This window comes from Myotis davidii, unplaced genomic scaffold (genome assembly GCF_000327345.1).
Source record: "Myotis davidii unplaced genomic scaffold, ASM32734v1 scaffold38, whole genome shotgun sequence".
Taxonomy (NCBI): Eukaryota; Metazoa; Chordata; class Mammalia; order Chiroptera; family Vespertilionidae; genus Myotis; species Myotis davidii.
This window is the reverse complement of record NW_006291383.1, coordinates 5,179,756-5,204,896: the sequence shown is the minus strand read 5'-3', so window position 1 is coordinate 5,204,896 and position 25,141 is coordinate 5,179,756. Positions and strand designations below refer to the sequence as shown.

The 25,141-nt window shown below is 41.4% G+C and overlaps 1 protein-coding gene across 4 annotated transcripts in view; it reads right to left on the bottom strand.

The window, feature by feature from the left end:
- Positions 1-378: 378 nt before the first annotated feature.
- Positions 379-25,141, bottom strand: part of NDRG3 (NDRG family member 3) — a 70,908-nt gene continuing 46,145 nt past the window's right edge. For 2 of the 4 annotated variants that reach the window (XM_006764513.2, XM_006764514.2), the window contains 8 exons: positions 14,089-14,192; positions 13,223-13,288; positions 13,049-13,100; positions 7,988-8,035; positions 4,913-4,948; positions 4,773-4,824; positions 3,023-3,061; positions 379-1,968 (listed from right to left, as the gene is read on the bottom strand). In XM_006764513.2, the coding sequence (XP_006764576.1) occupies positions 1,787-1,968; positions 3,023-3,061; positions 4,773-4,824; positions 4,913-4,948; positions 7,988-8,035; positions 13,049-13,100; positions 13,223-13,288; positions 14,089-14,192 (579 nt within the window). In that variant the 3' untranslated portion in view covers positions 379-1,786. The remainder of the gene's footprint in view (positions 1,969-3,022; positions 3,062-4,772; positions 4,825-4,912; positions 4,949-7,987; positions 8,036-13,048; positions 13,101-13,222; positions 13,289-14,088; positions 14,193-25,141) is intronic. The other 2 variants (XM_006764515.2, XM_006764516.2) reach the window with 1 other exon arrangement.

The window sequence follows — 25,141 nt, the reverse complement described above, 5'->3', positions numbered from 1 at the left end:
GGTACAAAGAGAGTCATTTCCGGAGAAATACAGCCTGGTCTGTTTAAACCAAGTGGTTGTAGATTATTGCTGAGGGGCAGGACTCAGCAACCCCAGACGGCAGAGCTGAGGAACGGAACACATTTCCAAGACCTCAGCTTCTCCTCCATCACAAACCATGGTTGGACTTCTCACGATTTTTGGTTGGGATAGAGGGTGTGTGAGACAGACTTGGGCTTCTGGTACGACCTTAGGCAAATTATTTATCCCAAGACTTCATTTCTTCGCTGGGTGGGATAATGATCAAGTATGTGGAAATGCCCAGCACAGGGCCCATATACAGTAACTTGGTCCCTGCCTGAGCCCCAGTGAGTGGCTTGAGAGAAATAAGACCAGCAGTTGGGTAACAAGAGACATATACAGCTTTATTTAATAATCTGTAAAAAGGCGTCCTCCGGCAGAGTGGCGCATTCCCTATCTTGGCAGAAAGCGAATACTACGACGAGAAAGCCCCTTTCTAAGATTTGGAATTGTGTCGCCCTATGTTTTCATCTCGATGCTCTCAATAGCTGGGCCCTGGCTGTGTGGCAGCTGGTTTCACCCTCCACCCAGTGATACTCACACAGTAGTAGACTGAACACAGTGTTACCTGGACAGGCTGCCCTTACAGACTGACCCCTTTCCTCCTACAAAAGAGTTCACAGAATTAAGAATCTTCCTGAGAAATGAGTCCTATCTCAACTTCACTTAGCTTCCATTAAATTTGCTGCAAAAAGGCTATATTTATTAAATAGGATATTATGTTAATGCCAGTTCCTCTTCCCACTGCCATTTCCTCACCACCTACATAATTTTCAGGCCATACCTCTGCCTTTCTGGAGGATGGAGAGTGTTTCTCCATCTCTCCATCACAGACCTGGAGGCATTTCTTGCAGATATCTAGTAGTAGTATCAGACAGTTTTTCTCCAGCAGAGTGAATGCCTGGCATTTTGTTTTCAACCTTCCTGTTCTAATAGAGTCCAATAATTAAGCCACGCCCACTCCCTGGGAACTACTCCATGTTGCACCAGAACCTCATTATTCATGGGCTTCTAACAGTACATATCCCTCCCTTTACTTATAGTGTATGAAAATTCACGTGGACAGGAGAAGGTCGCTGGGCACCCTGCCTGCTTCTCTATGTAATAGGCTCCCTTCTATTGGTCACAATCAGTCAAGAGTCCAAACAGTGATTATGATCTTCCACATTCCTCAGAGCTGCTCTCTTCAGAAGTCACCTTGCAAATCTTGTTGACCAATTTGGAACCAAAAGAGAATGTAGTAACCTACCCTATCTAGAAAGCTGTTCTGTGTATTTCCCCTAAAAACACCATTGAAAATGCAAAAAAAGGTCCCTTTTTTGTTTTGTTTTTTGTTTTGCAGAAGCTCTACAAGAAAGCATGTCTAAAACCACATATCTACGCACACACAAACACAGACACGCGTGCTCACACACATACGTCAGGATTAAAGAATCTTATTAGATATGTAGTTGGGAAAGCATGGAGAAAAGCTGGCAAGAGAAGATATGGAGATTTGATCAGTTAAGGACGTTGGAATGTTATAGTAATGGCATGGAAGTGGTTCCTGGCACATACAAAAAGGGGTGTGGGCAGGCAGAGAATGATAAATCCAGGATACCAGAGAGAAAGAGTCAGTGGTCATGCAGGAGTAAAGATAGATGCCGGTTTGCTGGATGAAATGTTATATTGTGGAGTGGTTGTTTGAGGAGGATGGACTTGGATGGTCCAGGGGAGGAGCATCTGCTTAGCAGGACACCTCCATGGTCTGGTGTCTGTCCAGAACATCAGGGGACTTAGAGGATTCTTGAGTTCCATCTGACTGATTGCTGGTGACAGATCGGCTGAAGGCACTTTCTCCAGAGCCGATACTACTTGAGGTTGAGTGGGTTCGTGATCGGACGAGCCGGGTCATGCTGGCAGATGGTACTGTAAAAAAGAACCAAGAGGACTAGAAGATGGAGCCCTGGTTAAACTCAGTTAATCCAGAAGTTCACCGAAGGCTTTATGTTTAGCTTTCCCAATCCATTTAAAGTGACACTCAGGACAAGACAAAGCCATCTTCACTTTGCATTATTTGCTCAAGGTGAGTAGCTATATGCAAGGCTGCTTTAATCCTCTAGATCTGGAATCTCAGTTGATTCTTGTCCACAGCAGAACAAGGAAAAACCTAAGTCCAGAGTATGCCTCTTAGCTATGCCCACGCCATTCATAATGAATAATTAGGCAGGAAGCTTTGGGAACCCACACAGGTAACCAAAACCTGCAGTGCATGCAAGAATAAACCAAAAAGAAAGACAAACCACACAAGTATGAAGGTGTTTCACAAACACAGTGCAAGCCCGATACAACAAGACTACCATCCATGTCCACAGGCTACCCTTGCTACGGGGGAGGAGACATGCCTGAAGCTGGTGGCTGCCTGAGCAGGAAGGGCTCTGAGGGTGGGTGTTTAACTCAGATTCCTGTTTTGCCACTGCTTTAAGCCTAAGATCCTCCACTTGGCCAGAACAGGGCCTTACCTGGCATAACCTCTCTGCTTATCTTCCTGAAGCACCAGCCATTCCCCCGGCTGTTACTTCAAATGCTGGGGTCAAAAGATGCCATCACCTGCAGAAATTTTCTAGGCACAGGTTCTGATGGTCCTATTTAGAATCAAGGTGGCCCTTTGATTGCTGTGTCTGGGAGTTAATGCAAGGTTCAGTAGGAAATGGGGGAAGAGGGGCCCTGCCTATAAAGTTTCAGTGCTCCTGTAACTCAATTTAGGATGATGAGATGAAGCGCTATTTCTAGTATAACCCACTCCTTTCTTCCTTCTGGTGGCCCAGGGCTAGACCTGCAGGCTAACACTTTTGGGGCACAATGAGCCACGTTCTATCAGGCTCTCACTGCACAGGAAAACTGCGGACATGCTGCAGGCAGCCAATGCAGCCAGGAGAACATGGCTGGGAGGCGGGAGCAGGGCCAGCACAGAGGAAGGTACCTGACTCGGTGCTCAGGTGACTGAGCTGCACATACGGGACTGGAAGCAGGTGGACACAGGAAAAGGCAGGTTAGTGACCCGAGAGTGCCAAGTGGCAACCTTAGCTGCCTAGCAGACACTGACAGAATTCTCTTGAGCCAAGGATTAAGTTTTTGTTTTCTGCTTTTTAAATATGCTTTTTAAAAAACTATTTTAGAGAGAAGAAGGGAGAGGGAGAGAAACTTTGATGTGAAAGAGAAACATCAATTGGCTGCTCCAGTACCTTCCCTATTGGGGATCAAGCCTGCAACCCAGGCATGTGTCCTGACCCCGAATAGAATCGTTGGTGCATGGGATGACATGCAATCAACTGAGCTACATTGGCCAGAGTGCCAGGGTTGAAGTTTTATCTCAGACAGGTGAGGCTGACTGATGCTCTATAGAATCTCAGATGTTACTTCTCTCAACCAGTCAAAGGTCTTCCCCTCCACTATAAACAGCCTACCCTGCTCTGGATTAGAAATGGGCTGGAAGTCCCGGCTGGTGTGGCTCAGTGGGTGAGCATCGACCTATGAACCAGGGGTCATGGTTCGATTCCCAGTCAGGGCACATGCCTGGGTTGTGGGCTCATCCCCAGTAGGGGGCGTGCAAGAAGTAGCTGATTAATTATTCTCTCTCATCATTGATGTTTCTATCTCTCTCTCCTCCCTTCCTCTCTGAAATCAATAAAAATATATTAAAAGAGGCGGGGAGGAGAAAGAAATGGGCTGGAAGACCAACTGTTTTCTCGGAGAAGGATGAGAGAGCTGGCTGGGAAAGGGGCTCCTGTCCCGCCCAGTGGCCCAGAAGGACAAGGTATGGGCTTGATTGGTAGTAGATCACAGACGGGGATCACATAGCCACTCTAGACAACACATACATGCTTTTCCTGCCAGGTATTGGGCTAGATCCAGGGGACCAGCTGCTGCCCAATGGCAATTATCTGCACTAATACCAAAAACAGGAGAAAACCACCCTACTTGGAAAACAGCTCTGTACCTGGGTGGAAGAGTTTTTCTTAAAACTCCAAGAAAGGAGCAAGTATGGATAGTCTGTGACAAATAAGAAAGCTCAGGGGTCTCACAATTCAAGAGATCAGGACAGCGGCACGTGCTATGGACACATCCCTTGACTCACTCTAAAAAGTTCACCTCCTGTTATGGAGCAGATTTAGCTGAGGGACACTACCCTTTTCTTCTCTAGTCGCCTTTTTGTTTCTCTAGGCCAGCAGTCGCCAACTGGTGGTCCACAGACCACTGGTGGTCTGTGAGGTCCGAAAGGTTGGTGACCACTGCTCTAGGCCAGGAGTCATTAACCAGCTGAGTTTAAACGCAAATCATAATTTCAGATTTATAGGTAGGCCAGCCTAAGCTTCAGTGGTTCAATGTGGGGGCTCTGGAATCAGACTTCCAGGATTTGAACATGGCTCTGTGGCTACATTCTAGGAAATGTGCTTAGCTTCTTTGGGCCTTAATTTCTTCTATAAAATAGGACAAATAGCAGAACTTACCTCTTAAGGTTATAAATACAGAGTGCTTGGCATATAACCTCTAATTGTTTTAGTAAGTGTTTTAGCTCATCACACACACACACACACACACACTGCAGAACCATTTTGGTTTCTACTTGACTTCAGGCTGGCTAGCGAAGGGAATTGTGGGCTCCCACAAGATGTCAAAATGACCCCAACACCAATAAATTTTTGCTAGATAGAAAATTGTATACTACTCACTGTATCCCATTCCCTGCAAAAAGTACTTGAAGGCCTCAGTGAGCTTCCCAGGCTAGGGTGACAAAATAAGAAGGCATTAATGTTTGTACAGACAATGAGGCAGAGTCAAATAAGTGCTTAAAAAAAAAAAATCTCCTTACCTGAACTACTTGGGGCAGTCCACCACAGTCTGCCATCTAAAAGAGGAAAAATATGTAAGTCAGCTGGAACTTACACTTAAGGGAAATGTTCTGAATATCCACGAGTCCTTTCAAACAGGAAAGGATTGAATTTTAGGTTCCTTAATTTAATGTTTAACTGCTTCCAAGTATACATCTCCTCAGTGCACTCTTATACAAAGACTTATATTCTAGCAATGGCCTGGTACATACATCTGAAAATACTGTTACTTAATCAGTAAGGTGCAGAGCCTAGCTTTCAGGCCCACAGCGGGACTTTCCTGTTAGGGGTGGTCGTGAAGTTAACCACCACCATCAACCATGGTTCCGCCTCCACCCGAAGAATGTTACTCTCAGAGTCCTCAGAGTGACCCTAACTTCTCAGGGTTCGTGTGTTCCAAGTTCCCTCTCAGCTCTATATTGTATTTATTCCATGATTAATGGGGATTCTCAAATCAGGAGCTGGCCCCAGCTGGTTTGGCTCAGTGGACAGGGTGTTGGCCTGTGGACCAAAGGGTCCATAGGTTGCAGGCTCCTCCCCGGCCCTGGCCCTGGTCAGGGCACGTGCAAAAGGCAACCAATTAATGTGTTTCTCTCACATCGATGTTTCTCTCTGTCTTTCCCTCTCTCTTCCACTCTCTAAAAATCAATGGAAAAATATCGAGTGAGGATTAAACAAATAAATTAAAAATCAGGTGCTGATGTGGATTCGGCCAACTCGCTTCATCAGCCACTTTCCTGCCATAGCTAGATTTGATGAGGCTGTCTCTTACTTCATTAATCTTTTTTCTTTTTTTAATGTTTTAACTTATTTATTTATTTATTTTTAGAGAGAGAGAAAAGAGGGAGAGAGAAACACTGATCTGTTGCCTCCTGCATGCACCCTGACTGGGTATGTGCCCTGACTGGGAATTGAACTGGTGACCTTTTGATGTACAGGATGACAACCAACCGAGTCGCACATGTCAGGGCACTTCATAAATCTTTACATCTGGTTATTCTCACTTGTGCAAGGATTTCTAGAGTTCTATTAGCATGCATTGGAATTACCTGGAGGACTCATTAAAACTCAGAATCTTGGGTTCCTGCCCTAGAGATACTGGGTTGGGGCTCAAGAATTTGCATTTGCAACAAACTCCCAGGTGATGCAGATTCTGTCAGTCTGCAGAGAATACTGTTCTAGGGCATGATGGCTAACCAAGAGCCCACCCCTCTTCTTCCCCTGTTATGCATTTGATACTCATAGACAGTATCCTATTCAGGCTGACTGGCATTTAAAAAAAGAGATGTGAACCCCACGGTTTCTATTCACCAGCACAAAAACTTTCCTTGAGGGAGAGACTATTATTTAGCACATGGGATACTATAGAAGGTAAAGAAATTTGGGGTTAATTAAGAAACAGCACCCTGAAAATTATAAGCATAAGAGCAGGAACAAACATTTAACATGATTTAAGTATAAAACAGACCTTACTGGGACAGGTTATATTTTTATGATGTTTAGGAGTCAAAATCTGATTAGAACCATAAATCAGTTGCCATATGCAGAGAAAGAATATTGGGAGGAATTATTTCCAAGCTTGACATCTATCAAATAGTTGGAGAGTCAGTTCACTCATTGGGTTGTAGATGGGCACTTTTGCCCACATCTATGGCTACTGCAGAGTTCACTTTCTGTTTCTGGAGTATGGATTCAAACCTGCCAGGAGATTTGAAACCACATACTTTAAAAACATTCATATTTTAGACTAGTTCATCAATCACCTGGACCCCAAAACACTTAATTTTGTCACCTCTGAGTATTAACCTCATGCTATATTTCCAGGAACTATGGGCTGCTTCTGGTGACAGCACTTCCTTTTCAATCACACTTCAAAGAGAAAGGGAAGAAAGCAGGTGTTTCAGGCTGAGAAAGCAGCAGTAAGCAACATAAAATCAGCACTCGTATCTACAGTAATCCAAATTTGAACCAAAGGGTCAGTCCCTAAACATTACACTAGAAGTGCTAAAAAAAGCAAGATTGCCGAAACCGGTTTGGCTCAGTGGATAGAGCGTCGGCCTGTGGACTGAAAGGTCCCGGGTTCGATTCCGGTCAAGGGCATGTACCTGGGTTGTGGGCACATCCCCAGTGGGAGTTGTGCAGAAGGCAGCTGATCGATGTTTCTCTCTCATCATCGATGTTTCTAACTCTCTATCTCTCTCTCCCTTCCTCTCTGTAAAAAATCAATAAAATATATTAAAAAATAAATAAATAAATAAAAAAGCAAGATTAATGCTCTTGCCTGGAGTTCAATCAAAAGGGGGAGAAACTTGATACTAACCCTAAAAATTTAGTACATGAGCTGTTCTCTATTTGCCTAAAAGAGAGGTTATTGGGAGCTTCCTTACTAATACAATAGGATTTAGCATATAAAGAAATTCTATCCGTTATCTTAATTTTCACAAAATTAAATAATGCTTATGAAGTATATAATGACACGGAAGATGCTCAAGTCAAAAAAGTTGAGGAAAACAGGGCTAGCACTAGCTGGTTTGGCTCAGTGGACAGAGCATTGGCCTGCAGACTGAAGGGTCCCGGGTTTGATTCTGGCCAAGGCCACATGCCCGGGTTGCTGTTCGACCCCCAGTAGGGGGTGTGTAGGAGGCAGCCAATCAATGATTCTCTCTCATCACTGACGTTTCTATCTCTCTCTCCCCCTCTCTGAAATTAATAAAAATATATTAAAAGAAATCAATGCTATAAATATCCTATAGTCTTAATGATCTAAAAATGTATAGGAAAAGACATCAGTATTTTTACTATAGGTTGCCTTTGGGTGTAGGATTATGGATAATTTTTACTTACATTGTTCTTTCTACTTTTCTCTATTTTCCAATTTTCTACAATGAAAATACATTAAGAAAATTTTTTCTTAATAAAAAAGGAATGAGAGAATCTCAGAGAGAGAGAGAAAGAAGCTTTCCTTCTTTCTGGGCAACTATTCTAGAAATACAGTTATCGGAACCATGTATAAAATACTCTGATATGGTTGGCAATAAGGAAAGAAGATGAATTACCTTTAGCAAAGTTGTATTTATAGGATTCAGGCGAGAATTGCATTCAACCTAAAAAAAAAAGGAGGAAAATTTAGGAACTACTAAAAATGTAAGAAATAGCTTGGCATGAGAATGATCTTCCAGATCAACAGCTCATTTTGGAGGTGGCTGAATCAGCCTAAATAAATAAATAAATAAATAAATAGGAGATACATTTATATGATGCTCTTTATAGCTTACATTTCTGAATAGATCTAAAAATCTGGCTAATTTCACTTCTGAATCAGTTACAAGTAGAGTCTTTAAAGAATCACCTGTTGAATTTAATTCCTTCTACCACTTTACATAACATGGGGGCAAATTACCAACGTCTTTAAGAAGTAAACTGGACCTGTGGCCATGATCACCTGCTGTGGTCCTGACGGCTTCCCAGACAAATGACCCCGGCTGAGCCCTGTGCACCTCCATTTCTTACCTTTTTCCTATGTTCTGGAGGTAGTGGGTTTGCCATTCCTTGCACCCAGACTCTTTTGTGTCTCAAGGTCTTTTTGACTGTTTCATCTAAAGTTGAACCCTCTATGGTTTTTCTCTCACAACAGTTATCATAATGAACAATTATAACCTTGTGTATTTACATATTTGGTATCTTGTACTTCTGTATCCACAAAGGCAGGGACCTTAAAAAAATGTTTTGGGGAGATAATCTCTAGATTTAGTCATGTTTTCTGGCCAATCTGATCAACTGGATCCCTCAACTTTTACACACTTGCCAAGCATGGACATACAAAGCACTGTACACTAAGAGTCTGGAATCTAGTGTGGTGAAAACCTAATACAAGGCAGAATGACATCACTTTAAAATTTCACAAGTGAGCTGAGTGAGTATAGAAGAATGACTAGACTTTCTAGAGATACAGTAAGAAGCGGTGGGTGTTTGAAGGCTTCCAGAGTCAAGGGGAAAGCATAAACAAAGACACAAGGGATGTGAAGTGGATGTACAGAGCACGTGCAGTATTTCAGAGGCAAGAGTCTCATGAGGAGGACACAAGTGGGCTGAGCCTGGAGAAGCACATTGACGATTACCACAGAGGCAAAAAGCCATGGCAGGTTTCTGAGGTGACAGGGTATGGGCTGTTTAAAGAGAGTAACCAGCAGTGGCCCGTGTGATGGATTGCAGAGGCAGGGAGACAGTTAGGTTTTGAAATTACCAAGGAAAGAGCCAGTGATTCAGCTGAACTTTTGCTCTGGGCAGGTACATACAAAACACTTATAAAATCGGGATGACTGAAAAGTTAGGATCACCAAATCAAAGTTTTTACTCTATACAAATAACAATAGAAGCAGTGAAAAACAAACATACTAGTTTACTACAGAATATGCATTAACCCTAAAGGGTAGATTTATTTATTTTTAAAATGTTTTTATTAATTTTAGAGAGAGAGGATGGTAGAAGGAGAGAGAAACATCAATGAGTAAGAAACACCAATTGGCTGCCTCCTACATGCTCCCCGACAGGGGATTGAGCCTGAAACCCAGGCATATGCCCTGACTAGGAACGGAACCAGTGACCTCTTGAGCGTGGGATGAAACTCAACCAACTGACCCACATCAGCCAGGATGAATTTTTTTTAAAGAACTTTATTGATTTTAGAGAGAGGAAGGGAAAGGGAGAAAGAAACATCGATATATTGCCTCCTGCACACCAGGGATCAAACCTGCAACCTGGGTATGTGCCTTGACCAGGAATTGAACCTGCCACCTTTTGGTGTACAGGACAATGCTCCAACCAACTGAGCACACTGGCCGGGGCCTAAAAGGTAGAATTAAAAAACTGCCAGGCACAGTGCTTAGAATACAGCAGATAGGCAATAAATATTTTCTAGAAGGATAAACTCCCAAGTTCAGTTTAATATAATAAATCATGCTTCCGTTTGGTTCAATAATTTGTAATTTCTATAACTTTGTAAGAAGTCTCCATATCTGGTAGACTAAGCATAATGGTTATTTTTTTACATGTTTACTCCCCAAATGCAGAGACTCCATCTTACTCTTTTTGTATTCTCTATAACATCAGGCAAATAAGAAAAGCTCAAAAAATGATGCTGAATGAATGTGAGCAAGAATAGCTAGCAACAGTGCTCACTTTGGCAGCACATATGCTAAAAAAATAGCTACCAACAGTGACCAGAACTTGTTTGAGCTTCTTCTTGCTCTTCCATGCATAGACAGGCCTCTATTCTCTACCAGCTTGTGGGATTGAAGTGCTCTGGCTGGGAGCTAGATCTGAATCTAGAACAGCATCTACTTTGTGGCACAGATAGGGCTAGCAATGTTCTTCTCTATAAACATGAAAGGTGTGAGCCCCACCCACTGGGCTCTGAACAGTGGTTAGAGCATTGGCCCACTACACCAAAGAGTGGAGGGTTTGATTCCCGGTCAAGGGCACATACTTGGGTTGCAGGTTCAATTCCCAATCCCAGTTGGGGCACATGCAGGAGGCAAACAATCAATGTATCTATTGATGTGTCTCTATCACATCAATGTCTCTCTCCTCTTGCACAAATGTCTCTCTCTCTCTCTCTCTCTCTCTCTCTCCTTCCTCCCTTCTACTCTCTTTCAAAAAAAAAATCAATGGAAAAAATATCTTCAAGTGAGGATTAATAACAAAAAAAGGTGTGAGCCCTGGCTGGTGTGGCTCAGTTGGTTGAGCATTGTTCCCTGTAGCAGAAGGTCACTGGTTCATGCCTGGGTTGCCGGCTCAATTCCAAGTAGGGGGAGTGCAGGACGCAGCTAATCAATGATTCTCTCGCATCATTGATGTTTCTATCTCTTCCTCTCCCTTCCTCTTTGAAATAAAAATGTATTTTTAAATCCTCACCTGAGGATATATTTATTGATTTTAGAAAGAGGAAGAGGGGAGAGAGAGAGAACATCAATCATCAATGTGAGAGAGAAACATCAATTGGTTGCCTCTTGTACTCGCTCCAACCAGGGATTAAATCCAAAGCCTAGGTATGTGCCCTAAACCACGAATCAAACCCAGGCCCTCCAGTGTATGGGACAATGGTCCAATCAAGCCACACCAGCCAGGGCAAAAAAATGTTTTTGATAGATGTTTTCACAGAACCTATCTCTACCTTTTTGGCCAGAAAAGACTGACCTTTATAAAAATCCTTCTTGATGAACTGGGATTATCACTATAATTTTACTAGAGGCCCAGTACACAAATTCGTGTATGGGTGGGATCCGATCGGCCCGCCCCCAATGGGGTGTTTGTATGTGTGTGTGTGGTGGGTCGATTGGGGGGTGGGGTGGGGCCAAGGGCAGTTGCCCCTAGTCAAACTCTCAGTTGAAGGAACAACTTGTATATTAGCCTTTTATTATATAGGATTACCTTTAGGGGGAAAATTTTTTTTTGGACGTGAGGGTCAGCTGCCTATGTGCTCAAGCCATGCCATGTATTTTACACGAGAGACAGACCGTTTTACAGGGCAATACAGGGTGATGTGAATATAATCTATCATCAACTGTATCTCACCTAGTAAACACTCCCTCTCCCAGCCCCACCTTTTTGCCTATGTCTACATTCCTGATTAGTTATTAGGCTCCCTTTCCAAAAAGCCTTACTCCCTAACATTTCACTCTAAAAAAGGGCAAAAGTGAAGGCTGCCAGAGAGAACCAGGTAACTTCACACACAGGTACTTTAAGTTATATATATGCTGTGGGAAACACAAGCAAATGCTAATAGACATGAAAAAATGTTACTTCATTTGTAACCAAAGAAGTGCAAATTAATTAACCTATCAATGAATTAATAGAATTTAAAAATCTAGTGCTGGACAGGCATTCTCAAACATTGCTGGTGGCAACATACTGATGAGTCCTTTTTAGAAAGGAATCTGGCAAAATATATCAAAAATCTTACAAAGGTTTATGAAACACTTCTGGCTATCCATCCCAGGAAAATAATCAAAGATTCAGGCAGATTTTATAAAGATGTTCAACAGAACATATTAATGGGACAAAATTAGAAATAATCAACAGGAGAATGAGGTTAAATAGCCAAAGGTACACTTATAAGACTGAATTAGCCCTAGCCGGTTTGGCTTACTGGATAGAGTGTCAGCCAGGGGACTGAGGGGTCCCAGGTTTGATTCCGGTCAGGGGCATGTACCTTGGTTGCTGGCACATCCCCAGGAGGGGGTGTGCGGGAGGCAGCTGGTCGATGCTTCTCTCTCATCGATGTTTCTAACTCTCTATCCCTCTCCCTTCCTCTCTGTAAAAAATCAATAAAATATATATTTAAAAAAAAAGACTGAATTACACAGATATACTGACTATATACTATGAGAAAATGCCAACAACAGTATTAAGTAATCAAGTCCTAAAACCTTGTAAAAAGCTTATAGTATAAAAGTTTGTCGCCCTGGCCGGTTTGGCTCAGTGGATAGAGCGTTGGCCTGTGGACTCAAGGGTCGCAGGTTCGATTCTGGTCAAGGGCATGTACCTTGGTTGCAGGCACATACCCAGTAGGGAGTTTGCAGGAGGCAGCTGATCGATGTTTCTCTCTCATTGATGTTTTTAACTCTCTATCCCTTTCCCTTTCTCTCTGTAAAAAATCAATAAAATAGATTTAAAAAAAATAAAAGTTTGTCTTTAGGTAACTGGATCATGATTTTTCCTCAAGTTCTTCTATTTTCCATATTTTCTACAGTGAGCATATATTATTTTTAACAATGTGCTATGTGCCATGTGCTTAAGAAGGAGTTGGAGAAAAGCATACAGGCTCCAGCAGCCTTCCAGCCTGCTGATTCTGTTCCAAATTTATGGTGGCTGTAGAACAATCTGACAATAAGCAAATAGTGTTTAGCTGAACTACTTGACACAAAGTGAACTGATCCCTTCTGATGAAACCTAGTAATGAAGGAGGAATTCATTTATAACAAAGAGCAAGAACTTATATTCGTAATCAGAAATAACAAAAACTAGTATTTAAAAACTGTTTCCAGCACACCAGCAGTGTGCTATACACATTTTATTACATTTTAATCTCATTCATCTTCACATCAGGACATACTTACCACAGCCTCAAGTGCGGGTGAACTGTCCCCTACCACCAATAAAGTGGAACACCTGCAGAAAGCCAAAATAAGAGGCGACACTCAGCAAGCAGAACATAAGCTCCACTGAACCCTGAATTCATCTATGAAAGGCAAAGATATCCAGCAATTTAGAGGGGAAACTGAGGGACTTACTTTAAAGTCTTTGATTTGTTATCATTTTGGCCCAGCATGGGTCTTTCAATCTCCAGATCTCTGCGTCTAGAGAAACAAAGGAAGCAATGCTCTTTTTCAGATAAAATCATGACAACTCAGGTTATTTCCTGGTCATGAAAACCAAAATATTTCAGGGAATGTAAAAACTATCTTTCTCTCACACCCAATGAGGGAAGGGGCCCTTATGCAGTTTGTTCACAAGTAGCCATCCTGAACAGTACAGAGCAGGAACAGGCTCCTAGCTCAACCCTGGAGGACTACGTGGGATGCTAAAGGAGGCAACTGTAAAACTCAACAGGAACGCTACTGAAATCCTCAAGTCCTAAGGGTATTTAATTTTCCAACTTGTTTATAAAGGAATAAATTCCTTTTAAGAGAAGGGGTATTTTTTTTTGGGGGGGGGATGTTTTCCTTGTGACTAACATAGTTATTGACTAAAAAGAATGAGGTTCTGTTCATGTGTTACTTTTACAGATGTTAGCAAAGAGAAACTGAATCAAGGCCCAAGATTTCTATCATTTGTCCCCCTCACATGCACTTTTCTGTGCTACCTCAAATTGTGTGTTTTTATATGTGTACATAACTTTAGGTACTTTTAATCTCAAAACACCTAAAAACAACTGGTATTTGAACTTGCACAAAACAGCCTTCAGTTCATTCATTCTTCTTGATAGATGTTTTCCTGTCTAAAAGCCCTTCATCTTCTATTGTGGTAGGTAAAACAGCACAAAAACAATTCCGTCACATATTAGAAGCAGCAGTTCATCTCCCCTGCCCCGCTCCCCTAAAAGTCCATTATGTTTTTAGACCTGGTCTGCATTTAAGTAAATAGGAAACAACTGTACCCGTTATAAGAACACAGGAAGAGCTGTAGGTTTTCTTGGTTGATATCTTGGGCAATATGGAGTCTGTAGGTTTGAATCAGGTCCAGGTTGGCCTGCAACTCTTCCTAGAACAATTGAAAGACGCAAGTAAACTTCTGAGTTACAGTATAACCCTCCTGTGTTTGGTTTGCAATATCAATGTCTGAAACCAAATCTCCCTGCCCATATTTGTATCAAACTGATTCAGTGCCACATTCTGTGTTGGATGAGGGCACCAAAGGATCTGTGATGGAAAAGGATGGTAGCCAACTCTAGGTCAAGCGCAAAAACTTGGGAATATGCTGAATAACACTAACTTCAGCTCAGTGGAAAACTGCCCTAGATTTGGATTCAAGTACTATCTGTGGAACTCAGGTCACCTAACCATTCTGAACCCATTTCCTTATTTGTGATTTTTTCATAATCTACCATTTCTCATAAAAACAGAGACAGTATCTGTAAAACGAAGATAATAACCAGCTACAGGGCTGTTTTAAGGATTATATAAGAAAAGTTATATGAACTGTAAACTTAAAATAAATGGAAAGTAACATTTCTCTTAATAGCCATAAATCTCTTAATTAGCATAATTAATTTACCTGTATCTTAACTAATATAACTAGTATATTACTATTTATATACTATCCTATCTAATAAAAAGGGAATATGCTTACTGACCTCACGCCATCACAAAGATGGTGGTGGCCACAGCCAATAAGGGGGGAATATGCTAATTGACTGCCCCACCCTCAAAGATGGCAGCGCCCACAGCCAGTAAGGAGAATGGGGGCAATCGCGTTAGCAGGGGAGCAGTTAGGCGTAGATCAGGCTGGCAGGGGAGTGCTTAGGGAGTTATCAGGCAGGCAGGCAGGCGAGCAGTTGGGAGCCAGCAGTCTCAGATTGTGAGGGGGATGTCCAGCAGTCAGACATCCCTTGAGGGGTCCCAGATTGGAGAGGGTGAAGACTGGGCTGAGGGACATCCCCCCCCTACCCCAGTGCATGAATTTCGTGTACCGGGCCTCTAGTCATTTAATAATATACATTATAGAATTATATATTACATTCCATTTGATATCTTACTTACTCAATTTATAATTTAATCTTATTACCAACACTATTAAAGGTATAAAATTCAAAAGAAACAAAATGGCATACACAGTAAGAAGTGAGTCTCCCTCCCTACCACCCATTGCCCAGTGGTCCTTCTCTTGCTGGCCTTCTCAGAGACCATCAGAACAAGTTGCCAGATTCTTGGGTACATAAGCATATATGTACATATGTACATATGTGTAGGCGCGCGCGCATACACACACACACACACACACACACACACCAGTAAGCAGTTTTAAGCAGAGGGAAAATGTTAGCATTGGAGGGAAAAAATGCATCAGGGATAGCAAGAGAGTCACTTATTCCAGGGCAGTGTGTAAAGGTCACCAGCAATCCTTGGGAGAGAAATAGAGATAAAGACAACATTTGTTTGCCTTCTCACTGTCATATGGATGATGTGAGCCAAGAATACAGTTGGAAACTGACCAAATGGATCACAGTCTACCTGAAGCTGTAGTGTACTGGAATCACTGCAAGGAAACTTAGTCAATACTAAAGGTATTATATTAAGAAAAATAAACAATAAGTGAAGCACACAATGATTAGAGATGTAGTTATCTAGCCAGCTCCCCCTTGAAGGTCTGGAGAGGAACTTCAGTAGCAAAGTTGGAGACAAAAAAGGGAAGAAATGATACTGATATAAAAGAAGTAAAACTGACTTAAGTGCTAACAGCACTTACTAGGCAAAGCTGTTAGGTATAAATTGCCTTCCCCTGACCCACCTTTTAAAAAAAAATTGTTAGATTTACTATTTTACACACTGCTTTTCCACTTAAAAGTATGGCAGGGGTCATTCTTTATTAGGACATTTGGAACTGTCTCATTTATTAATACTACCTCTTTTCCCACAACCCTGGCTAATACAAACAATCACTCTTTAATTTTTGCTAATGTGATAGATTAAAAAAGGGGGTATCACTGTGCTTTTTTCTATTACTGAAGATGAGATTATTCATGTTTAAAAACCTTATTTGTTTCCATTTCAAAGCAATAAAAGCAATATAAACATTCACTTATTTGAATTTTAAATGAACTATTCAGCCTTGTAACAACCCATTGTCGATGACCTTATATGTTTTTAATTAAACACACATTATGTATGTGACCAGCCATGTGGCCCAGTGGTTGAGCCTCAATATATGAACCAGGAGGTCATGGTTCAATTCCTGATCAGAGCACATCCCCGAATTGTGGGCTCGATCCCCAGTTGTGGGGCATGTAGGAGGCAGCCGATCAATGATTCTCTTTCATCATTGATGCTTCAATCTTTCTTCCTCTCCCTTCCTCTCTGAAATCAATAAAAATATTAAAATAAAATACAGATTAGCCCTAACCGGTTTGGCTCAGTGGATAAAGCATCAGCCTGCGGACTGAAAGGTCTCAGGTTCGATTCTGGTCAAGGGCATGTACCTTGGTTGCAGGCACATCCCCAGTAGGAGTTGTGCAGGAGGCAGCTGATCGATGATTCTCTCTCATCGATGTTTCTGGCTCTCTATCCCTCTCCCTTCCTCTCTGTAAAAAGTCAATAAAATATATTTTTCAAAAAAAAATACAGTTTAAACACACATTATGTATATATTGTGAGGATGTTCCTGCTTTACAGAAATTATTAAAATTCTGGTCATGGCTTTCCCTATTTAAAATAGTGTTTCTAACATACTCAAATGAAAGACTCAAAGCCTCATTCTTCCATGCCAGGCACTGTTAGAAAACTTTAGAAGTAACTGCTTTCCCTAATCAACCTCTCACAGGTATCCTAGAAGTCTGCCTCCAGGTTACTTAATACCCCCAGAATATGTCTTATAATTTCTTTCTCATTGCTTTTGAGCAAACTATTCCCCATTCCTGGAATGATCTCCTTTCTCCCCAAATCTAAAATGTTGAATTTTATCCACCCTTCAAGACCCAACTGGGATACTTTCTCTAGAAACCTTGAAGCCCTCCCTGATCCCAAAATCAGAAGTAAACCTCTCCTGCCTTTGAATTACTGTAAGGTGCCTCACACTACCTCTTGTAAGGGACCCTGGGATGGTAGAAAGAGTAAAACTTCAGACTCAGGCACACTTGGCTTCAAGTCTCCTCCTAATATGTTACTAGCTGCTAACCTTGTGTAAACCAATTCATTCTTCACCTGTAAAGTGGGAATAATATCCATTATGAGATTATTAGACTGAATTTATTAATGTAGATGAAACATCTGAAATGTGAAGGTGCTCAAAGAAATGTAGATTATATATATATATATCCTCTTCCCACAGGGTAAGCTCCTAGAGAACAAGGGCCATATCTTATATACCTTTGTCTATCCCAGTGCATTAAGAATGAAATTTTGCAAAGTCTGTGAACTGGTTTTTAAGGTCCACAGTCAAAACCAAACATGCTATGTCTTCAGAAAAGTAACTACACTACCCACCATTATGTAGTGCAAAGATCATGATATTTGAGAATTCTAAGTAAAGATGTTGGATTAAAATACAGCTTTACACCTTCAAGAAAAATTAAAAAAATTATTTTTCAGTCATAAACTCATAAGAACAAAGATAAGAAAAATGAAAACAGCAATAACATTTTGAAAGTGGAAAAGCAGAAGGAAAACTAATCACTCATTTAGCAGACTCGATTAAGACTGCAAAGTGGCACAAAACCATAAAAATCCTAGAAGAAAATACAGGCAGTAAAATCAGACATCTCACATAAGCAGAATTTTCACTGATACATCTCCTAGGCAAGAGAAACACAGAAAAAAAAAAGGGACTACATCAAACTAAAAAGTTTCTGCACAGCAAAAGAAACCATCATTAAAATGAAAAGGGAGGGAGAGCCAAGATGGCAGTGTAGGTAAACACCTGTACTTACTGCCTCCCACAACCACATCAAAATTACAACTAACATACAGAATAACTGTCATTCAGAACTGCCTGAAATCTGTCTGAATGGAAGTCCTACAACTAGAGAAGAAAAGAAGAAAGTGCATTGCCCTAGCTGGTTTGGCTCAGTGGATAGAGCATCTATCTGCCTGTGGACTGAAGGGTCCTGGGTTCAATTCTGGCCAAGGGCACATGCCTGGGTTGTGGGCTCGATCCCCAGTAGGGAGTGTGCAGGAGGTAGCCAATCAATGATTCTCTCTCATCACTGATGTTTCTATCTCTCTCGCCTTCTCCCTCCCTCTCTGAAATCAATAAAAATATAAATATTAAAAAAAGAAAGTGCATTAACATGGTAGGAGAGGTGGAGGTATGGAACAGGCTGTTCTGACACCACATGTGGCATTTCTTTAATCAGGAGGGTTATCTCCAAGGCCTCCCATGAAAAGCAGGGGGTCCCAGCCCCACACCAGACCCCAAGCCCAGGATTCCAGAGCTGGCAAGAGAAGTCCCCATAAACTTTGGGCTGCAAATTATGGTTTAGTGACATGGAGGCTGTTGAGTGACATGGAGGCTGCTGGATTCACAGGTGTTCCTCTTAAAGGATTGGCACACAAACTTACACTGTCCAGCTTCCTCTTAGTTCCAGTGCTGGGTGGTGGCTTTGGGGGAATCGAGGGACATATGGGGAGGAACTGGACTGTCTGGCATCTGGGCAGGAACTCAGGGAGGCAGCTTTCTCCCAGAAAGGGGTGCTCACAGGGTCACTGTTCCTGTGCTGGGACTTCCCTGCCACAGAGCTGCCATCCGAGTAGCCCACACTGTTCTCTGCCCTGGTGATTCCCTGACACCCGGCCACATTCAATCTGCAGCCCCACCCAAGCTGTTTGCAGCTGCTTTTCCATATGAATGGCTGTCCTGGCTCAGACTTCAGACTTTGGTAAAAATCTCTTAAACAAGCAGCAACTGGAGTCAGCATGCCCCAAACCTATCAATAAAAGACCGAAGACCTGGCAGTAGCACCAGCCTGCCTTGCTTCACAGCTGGGCCTCACCTGGGCACTTCCTACCCCAATACAAATAGCAGCAACCTGCAGATCTTTCTGTAGCTCCTGCCAGGTGGCCCTAGGCAGTGGCTGACTTTGCACCTCTCAGGAGGCCTGAACCAGTGCACCTGGTGGACAGCTTCAGGCCATAGCAGATTATAATTCTATACATCTACAAGTGACACACGCAAGGGGAAGACTTAGTGAGCACCAAAGCCCCACTGAAGCAAGTCCTGCTCCATTGGAATGTTTCCTGCATAGCATCTCTTCCATTGTAGATGCAGCTAGTCCTCACAGCCAATTGGCCTGGAGGCCAATTCCTCCCACGGATGCCAATAGCAACCAAGGCTCAACTATAACAAAACTATGCACACAGCCCATACAGGGGCGTACCTAGAGTGTCCAGCTCATGAGGCTGAGCAACTGGGTCCCACAGGACACCTATTTCACAAGACTACCCTACCAATTTCAGGAGAATTAACAGCTCTACCTAATACATATAAATAAACACAGGGAAGCAGTCAAAATGTGGAAACAAATATGTTACAAATGAAATGGAAGTAAGCAAGCTACTGGATACAGAATTCAAAACAATTCTGTTATAAGGTTACTCAAGGAACTTAATGAGAGCTTCAAGGGATTTAGTGAGACTTTCAAGGAACTAAGTGAGAATGTCAAAGACATATAAAAAAGAACAGTCAGAAATTAAGCATACATCAATTGAAGTAAAGAATAATTTACATGTCTTAGCTGGCTTGGCTCAGTGGATAGAGCACTGGCCTGCAGACTGAAGGGTCCCAAGTTTGATTCCAGTCAAGGGCACATGCTCAGGTTGTGGGCTCGACCCCCAGTAGGGGGTGTGCAGGAGGTAGCCAATCAATGATTCTCTCTCATCATTGATGTTTCTATCTCTCTCTCCCTCTCTGAAATCAATAAAAATATACTTAAAAAAAGAATAATTTACAGGGATTCAATAGTAAAGTAGAATATTCCGAGAATCAAATCAATGATTTGGAATATGCAAAAGCAAAACACCCAATCAGAAAGGGGAAAAAAAGAGAATCCAAAAATATAAAGACAGTGTAAGGAGTCTCTGGGACAATATCAAGTGTACCAACACTCACATTATGGGGATACCAGAAGAAGAAGAGAGCAAGATATTGAAAACCTATTTGAAGAAAAAAATGACAGAAAACTTCCCCTATTTAGCGAAAGAAATAGACTTACTTGTCAGCTTTACAGAAATAAAAATAATTAAGGGATTATTATGAATAATTACATGTCAACAAATTAGATAACCTAGATGAAATGAACAAATTCCTAGAAAGATATAAACCACCCATCTAAAGAAGAAATAAAAAAATGTGACTTGATCTATAACAAGAGATTAAATTAGTAACATAAAAACTTTCCATTAAGAAAGCTTTGGTCCAGATGGCTTCAATGTGAATTCTACCAAACATTTAAAGAAGAATCCACAGTAATCCTTCCCAAATTCTTACAAAAAGTAAGAGAACACTTTTCAGCTCATTCTATATGGGCAAGTACTACCTTAATACCAGACAAAGGCATCATGGGAAAATTACAGACGGATATTCTTTCTGAATATAGACACACACACACACACACACAATACTAGCAAACCAAATGTAACAACATATAAAAAGTATTACATTATACACTATGAACAAACAGCATTTATCCAAAGAATTCAAGGTTAGTTCAACATACCAAAAAATAAATAAATAAATGTAATATTGAAGCATCTATCTTATATAAAAACTGCTGCTTGAAATTTTAACCCTGCTATTTTGGCTTCTGTAAATGCTTGCTTGCTTAAATAATAAGGAAAATGAGACTACTCCCATTTCAGAGAGGCCATTAAACCTTCCCCAGATGAAGTTATCAGTGCTGGTGCTAGGCCAAGCCTTTGGTTGAGGTCTCAAAGCTCCAACACATAGGAGCTCTTTAAGAACTTGCAAAGGGGACCAGAAAACCCCATATTTGGGAGACAAAGAGGGTGAAAAGGTATAAATACAGGAAACTTCCTGTGTGACTTCGTCCAGAATTATAGAGACATTTTTCTCTGGGCCCTTGCGTAATAATAATGATAATGATAATAATAATAAATGTAACTCCATCTCTCTAAGCGCTGCTTGATCTTCTCCGTCTTCTGTAACGATATGCCGTATTAAAAGAATAAAGCACAGGAGTCACATGTATAGCTCAATAGACACAAAAAAGCATCTGACAGAACCCAACACACTTTCATGATAAAAGGACTCAATAGACCAGGAACAGAAGAGAACTTCCTCTACCTAATACAGGGCATCTATGAAAAGCTCACAGCTAACAACATATTTAATAATGAAAGACTGAATACTTCCCCTGAAGATCAGAAACAAGACAAAGGTATCTACTCTCATCAGTTCTATTCAACATTGTACCAGAGGTTCTAGTTATGGCCTAGAAAGTTCTGTTTAGGCAAGAAAAGAAATAAAAGGTATCCATACTGGAAAGGAAGATGTAAAACCAAGTCTATTTGCAGATGACATGTTTTTGTATATAGAAAATCCTAAGGAATTCATAAAAAGAGGTCAAGCTAATAAATTAGTTCAGCAAGGTTGAAGGATATAAGACCAATATACAAAAATTAATTGTATTTAGGTTTATTTGCTGGAAATAATTAAATACAAGGTCCTTGAACTGGCAGACTACAGGCTTGGGTAGTAGGTGATATACCATGCTGAAAACAGGAGGGTTTAGTGAAAGTTTAAAGCCTGAATGTTGAGGCACTGTCTTTTTCTGCATTTGGGTGCAAAAATACTAATGTGTCAGGTGTGCAATCTCAAAGTTTATCTGAGGAATCTGATTAATCCTGCAGAAAAGATCTAAAGGTATCGACATCAAGTTGGAATTTGGGATTTTCTCGCTGTTTCTGGGCTATGCGGTTCTTTCTGGGCTATGCGGTTCTTTCTGGGCTACATTGTAGCACTTTGAGTTTTGAGCATCACCTTCTGCTTGAACTCTTTGGGGACAGAATCTAGGAGGAACTTCAGGCTGTGACTAGACTTCCAGTGGACGCACCAAAGAAGCTTAACTCACCCTTGACCCCAGAGTTTTCTCAGATGCCTGGTGAAGAAGATTCAGCTGGCACTCAAGCTGTCTCAGAAGTACTAGCAAAGAAACTTAGTAACTTATCTCTCAACCCTAGTACCAAATTCCTTTCCCTTCCACCAAAATGTTCACCCCAAAAGAAGGACAGAGAAAAAAACTTAAAGGGGTCTGGACTGGGGGCTGAGTCAAGTCATGCTCTACAAGAGGAGACGGGGAGTGAGGATCGTGGCAAGTGTTTGGAAAGAAAGGACGCAAAGGCTGATTAAAGTTACGACATACCACACCATGTGTCTGCTTAAAAAAACTCCAGAGGAGAGGGAACTTGAGATTCAATCAAGAAGCTAAAGATCTACATGTACCTGTAGTTATTGCCTATTACATGGAGATCCTTCTGATATTATCATTGAGAATTATGATTACCTATAAACTTTATTGTTTATTATTTGAGTTGTAACAAATTTTTGGATGTGCTATTTCAATTTTTAGTAGCAAATGTGTGTATAGGACATCTTATTACAATTTGAGGCATATCTGAGACAGTAAGAAAAACAAATAAATAAAGGTATTGACATTAGGGTTCCCCAAGGAAATGGCCCAGTCTGATCACCCACAGTGATAAGCCTCACCTGCAAACAGGCCGTTTAATGATCCACCCTTACTAAATGTGGACAGCCAGCCAATGGGATCAGTAGCCATTTGGGAAAAGCACCTGTGACAGTTAATCAATTTCTGGTTTCTCAACCTCAGATCTCCAATTCTTCGTAATACAGAAGATAGGCTGCATAAACACTTTCCCTCTGCCAGTCCTTTTTAAAAAAGTTAGCACAGGAGCCAGTAGCTTAAGGTGTCAGGAACCTTCACAGACCAGCTGTAGTCACACCCTCAGTCCACACTCTCCCCACCCAACTGCAGTTTCTGTATAGCAGCTCAGATCTTATTTTAGACAAATGTCTCCCCCATATGGTAAGTGGCTCTAGGGACCAGTTATGGCCCTCATACTCTGGCGAATTTCTTCACTAGTGGGTGGCTGTGTTTTCTGTGGAAACCATGCCTTCTTCAGAGAAGCATGGCTTTCAGCTTGGTGGTGGAGGCTCAACTAAGTCAGTTCCTTCAGTGTCCATGCTCCCTCAGCCTAGAAGTAGCAGCTACTTTTAGATCCTTTGGAGTCTTCTTTTACCCCTCTGAGAAATTAACCATCTTTTAATAGTTAACAATATTTTATTTAAATTTTCTTTGCTCAAAGTATGTGCTTGCTGTCTCCTAACCAAACCTCATTAGAAAGAGCCCGCAGGATGGAAAGTGTGACCTGAAGACTGCTGAGGTGTCACCAGGAAACTCTGACTTACGTACTAAATTAAAAACAAAAGGGCCAGACCCTGGATAGAAAGTGCTTTCCTCCCATTGTCACCTTGCAGTGTCCCTCCCATGTCCTTTATTGATAAACTTTAACACCATCAACTGGTAAAGAAGAAATGCTGGACAGAAAAAGAATGCAGTCATGGCTCAGCACTGAATAATATTTACATAGGATGACAGTGTAAATACTAGAAATGGATCTAATCCAAGTTATGTTACATTGGGAGGATGGAATGGTAGAAATACAAATGTGTGTCATGGGGCCAAGTAAGTAGGAGAGAAAAATCATCCTCCATAATGGAATGCCTAAAGAAAATGCCTATAGCTAAAAACTCAACAAGTGGAAATTTCTGCATATTTAAAGAGGTAGGCAAAGGGAATTGAGTGCATATATCCAACAAGAGATGTATGAGATTGTTCATAGCAGCTTTTTATTCATTACTAACAACACACCCCAAACAAAACTAGACATAACCCAAATATTCATAGGAACATTTGTGGTACTAAAACACAATGGACTGCTACACAGTAATAAAAAGAATTACTGATATACAATGGCATGGATGAATCTCAAAGACAATATATTAACGAAGAAGACAGATCCAGACTAGTGTATAATGTGATTCCATTCATATTACACATTGTGGACGGATCACGAGAATTCTTGTGTTTTCTGTTCTAAGGCTTGTGGCCAATCACAAGAATTCTTTAAAAAGATATTAGCTTGTAAGAACATGTAATAAATAACTTCAAAATGCAATGGGTATTTAATTTTAAAGTGTGCCTTTAACATTTATGTAAAACATTTTTTGTACTCATTCAATAGAAACTTATCTGGCCACTGAGTAAAGCTAGCAATAAAACTACTGGTCCACAATTGCCTGTTAAATTCAAGAACAGGCAAACTAACCTTTAGAGCTAACAGGATAGTGAATAACTTGTTTGGGGAGGGGTATTAGTGAGTAGGAAAAGGTAATAGAGAACTTTTTGGGATGATGAAAATATTTTATATCTTGATTTGGGGGTGGTTACATAAGAGTATCCTATAGCCCTCGCTAGTTTGGCTCACAGGATAGAGTGTTGGCCTAGGGACTGAAGGGTCCCAGGTTCAATTCAGGTCACAGGCACCAAAAAAAAAAAAGAGTATCTACACTAATAAAAGAGAAACATGGTAATTGGCGTACGACTGCTACCCTTCCCACTGGCTAATCAGCGAGATATGCAAATTAACGGACAGCCAAGATGGCGGCCGGCAGCCAGGCAGCTTAAAGCGAACATTAATGAGTCTTGCTTGCTTCAGTGACAGCGGACTCCAAAGTTCCCCACCTGCCTTGCTGGCCTCTGAGTGGGCAGTTTGAAACATAGTAACAAATATAGAAGCTAAATAAAAATCCAGAAATCTGCTTTCAGCGAGCCGAGCCGGGATCTCAGAGCTGGGGTTGATACAGAGTTTTGATTATAGAACCGAAACAAACCAGATACCTGCTTTCAGAAGCGGAAGCCTCAGAGCTGGAGCCAGGCTAAAGCTGGCCCAGGATAAAAA